We start from the raw sequence: 1,679 nt of genomic DNA, 5'->3' as shown, positions 1-1,679 counted from the left end.
AGTCTCAGCACGACTGCATATATATATATATATATATATATATATATATACACGTGTGTGTGTGTGTAAACATGTCATCACCATCAGACACAGTCACATTCTTTGAAACAATCACAGTGACCGTGTAAATTATTGTTTGGGTGTATTTGTGTGGATGTTGTGATGTGACATCAGCCTTACCATTAACTTATTGAATAAATCCATGAGCTTCGATGACTGTCTCCTAGTGGTGTCAAATCTGCTGATCTTCAGGGGGCTTTTCTTCACCAGCAGCCCGAAACTCCCCAGCAGGAAACATAACAACACGAAGGACACATAAATAAAGAGTTTGAGGAAAAACGAGGTGAGAGTGAGTTCTCCAGAGCCGAGCTGGAAGACCAGCACCGCCGCCGCGATGCCGACGACCAGAGACGGGTAGACGGCGCTGGGCATGAGGACATCCGACCTGCTGATGATGATGCTGCTGCTTCGGCCATCAGGATGCATGATGCTGCTGCTGCTGGAAATGACATGTCCTCACGTGCGCACAATAGACAGGCTGCATGCCCCTTGAGCTCACAGCCCAGATTCCACTCATCACAATGTGTGCGTTCAATTCAGAGGGGAAGCGCAGATGATCCGGGCGTCTGAGCCACTTAATACAAGAAATGCACATGCAACTGTTGCATCTGAGCAGTTCAATGACAGCAGTGCACTTGAAATGATGATCGGCCAGATAACCTGGCTGGCTCTAGGACAGCTTCAATGCCTGCTAATTCAAATCCTCCACAAATGCATAAGGAACATCAAGTGCACACAAAGGACGTCAAGTTAGAAACAACAAAGCAGATGCCCACACAAGCTCATCCAAATCTATCAAAACATCTTGAGACGCGATCAGGTCCATTGACGCCTAACGTTATACAAACAACGGAGAGGCATCACGCGACTTTAACTTTTAAGCCTCAGACGTGAAATAAAGATGTAAATGCTAAGTGTTCACTCCCCGGTGTTTTCATTATTCACCGCAACTGATCCAAAATGTGGCAAAATATGAAACTTCTTAACAATCCGTCGCGTTGAAAAGCGGTCTCAGTTCTGCTTAGATCCCCAGCTGCCTTTTCGAGTGGCGAATTTGCGAGTACTATGGAGAAGCGGTTGTTTATGAATATTAATTACGCAACGTGACGTTCGCTCAATCGCCCATATTGATTGGTCGAAAAAGCAGACGTTGGTGCGTAGGCTGTAGTCGGCTAGCGAATGAGCGAATGAGATTTGCCTCATCAACACACCTGCCGGGAAATTTCTAACATACCTACTAAGAGCTTGATTAGCTAATTCAGGTGTGTTTAATTAGGGTTGGAGCTAAACTCTGCAGGACACCGGCCCTCCAGGACCGAGTTTGGACAGCCCTGCCCTAAGGCATAAAATATGTGTTTGATATCTGCGCTCCTGCAGTCCTCCGTCTGATATGGTCTGACAGAGTGAATACAGCGGGGGAATCTCTAGAGCGTCAGCAGCAGCAGCGGCAGCGGCAGCAGACAGCTGTAGATCAGAGCGGCTCGTACGGCGCCGGCCGAGCTCCTCATCATACACTCCACACGAGACTTTAACTTTTAAGCCTCAGACGTGAAATAAAGATGTAAATGCTAAGTGTTCACTCCCCGGTGTTTTCATTATTCACCGCAACTGATCCAAAA

At 46.9% G+C, this 1,679-nt stretch overlaps 1 protein-coding gene across 1 annotated transcript in view; it reads right to left on the bottom strand.

The window, feature by feature from the left end:
- Positions 1-1,113, bottom strand: part of LOC107678636 (sorting nexin-25-like) — a 71,697-nt gene extending 70,584 nt beyond the window's left edge. The window contains exon 1 of the mRNA XM_016473981.1: positions 181-1,113. Coding sequence (XP_016329467.1) covers positions 181-486 — 306 coding nt within the window. The 5' untranslated portion in view covers positions 487-1,113. The remainder of the gene's footprint in view (positions 1-180) is intronic.
- Between the last annotated feature and the right edge of the window lie 566 nt (positions 1,114-1,679).

Source organism: Sinocyclocheilus anshuiensis, unplaced genomic scaffold, assembly GCF_001515605.1.
Source record: "Sinocyclocheilus anshuiensis isolate Anshui unplaced genomic scaffold, SAMN03320099.WGS_v1.1 scaffold877, whole genome shotgun sequence".
Taxonomy (NCBI): Eukaryota; Metazoa; Chordata; class Actinopteri; order Cypriniformes; family Cyprinidae; genus Sinocyclocheilus; species Sinocyclocheilus anshuiensis.
This window is presented reverse-complemented; position numbering and strand designations above follow the sequence as displayed.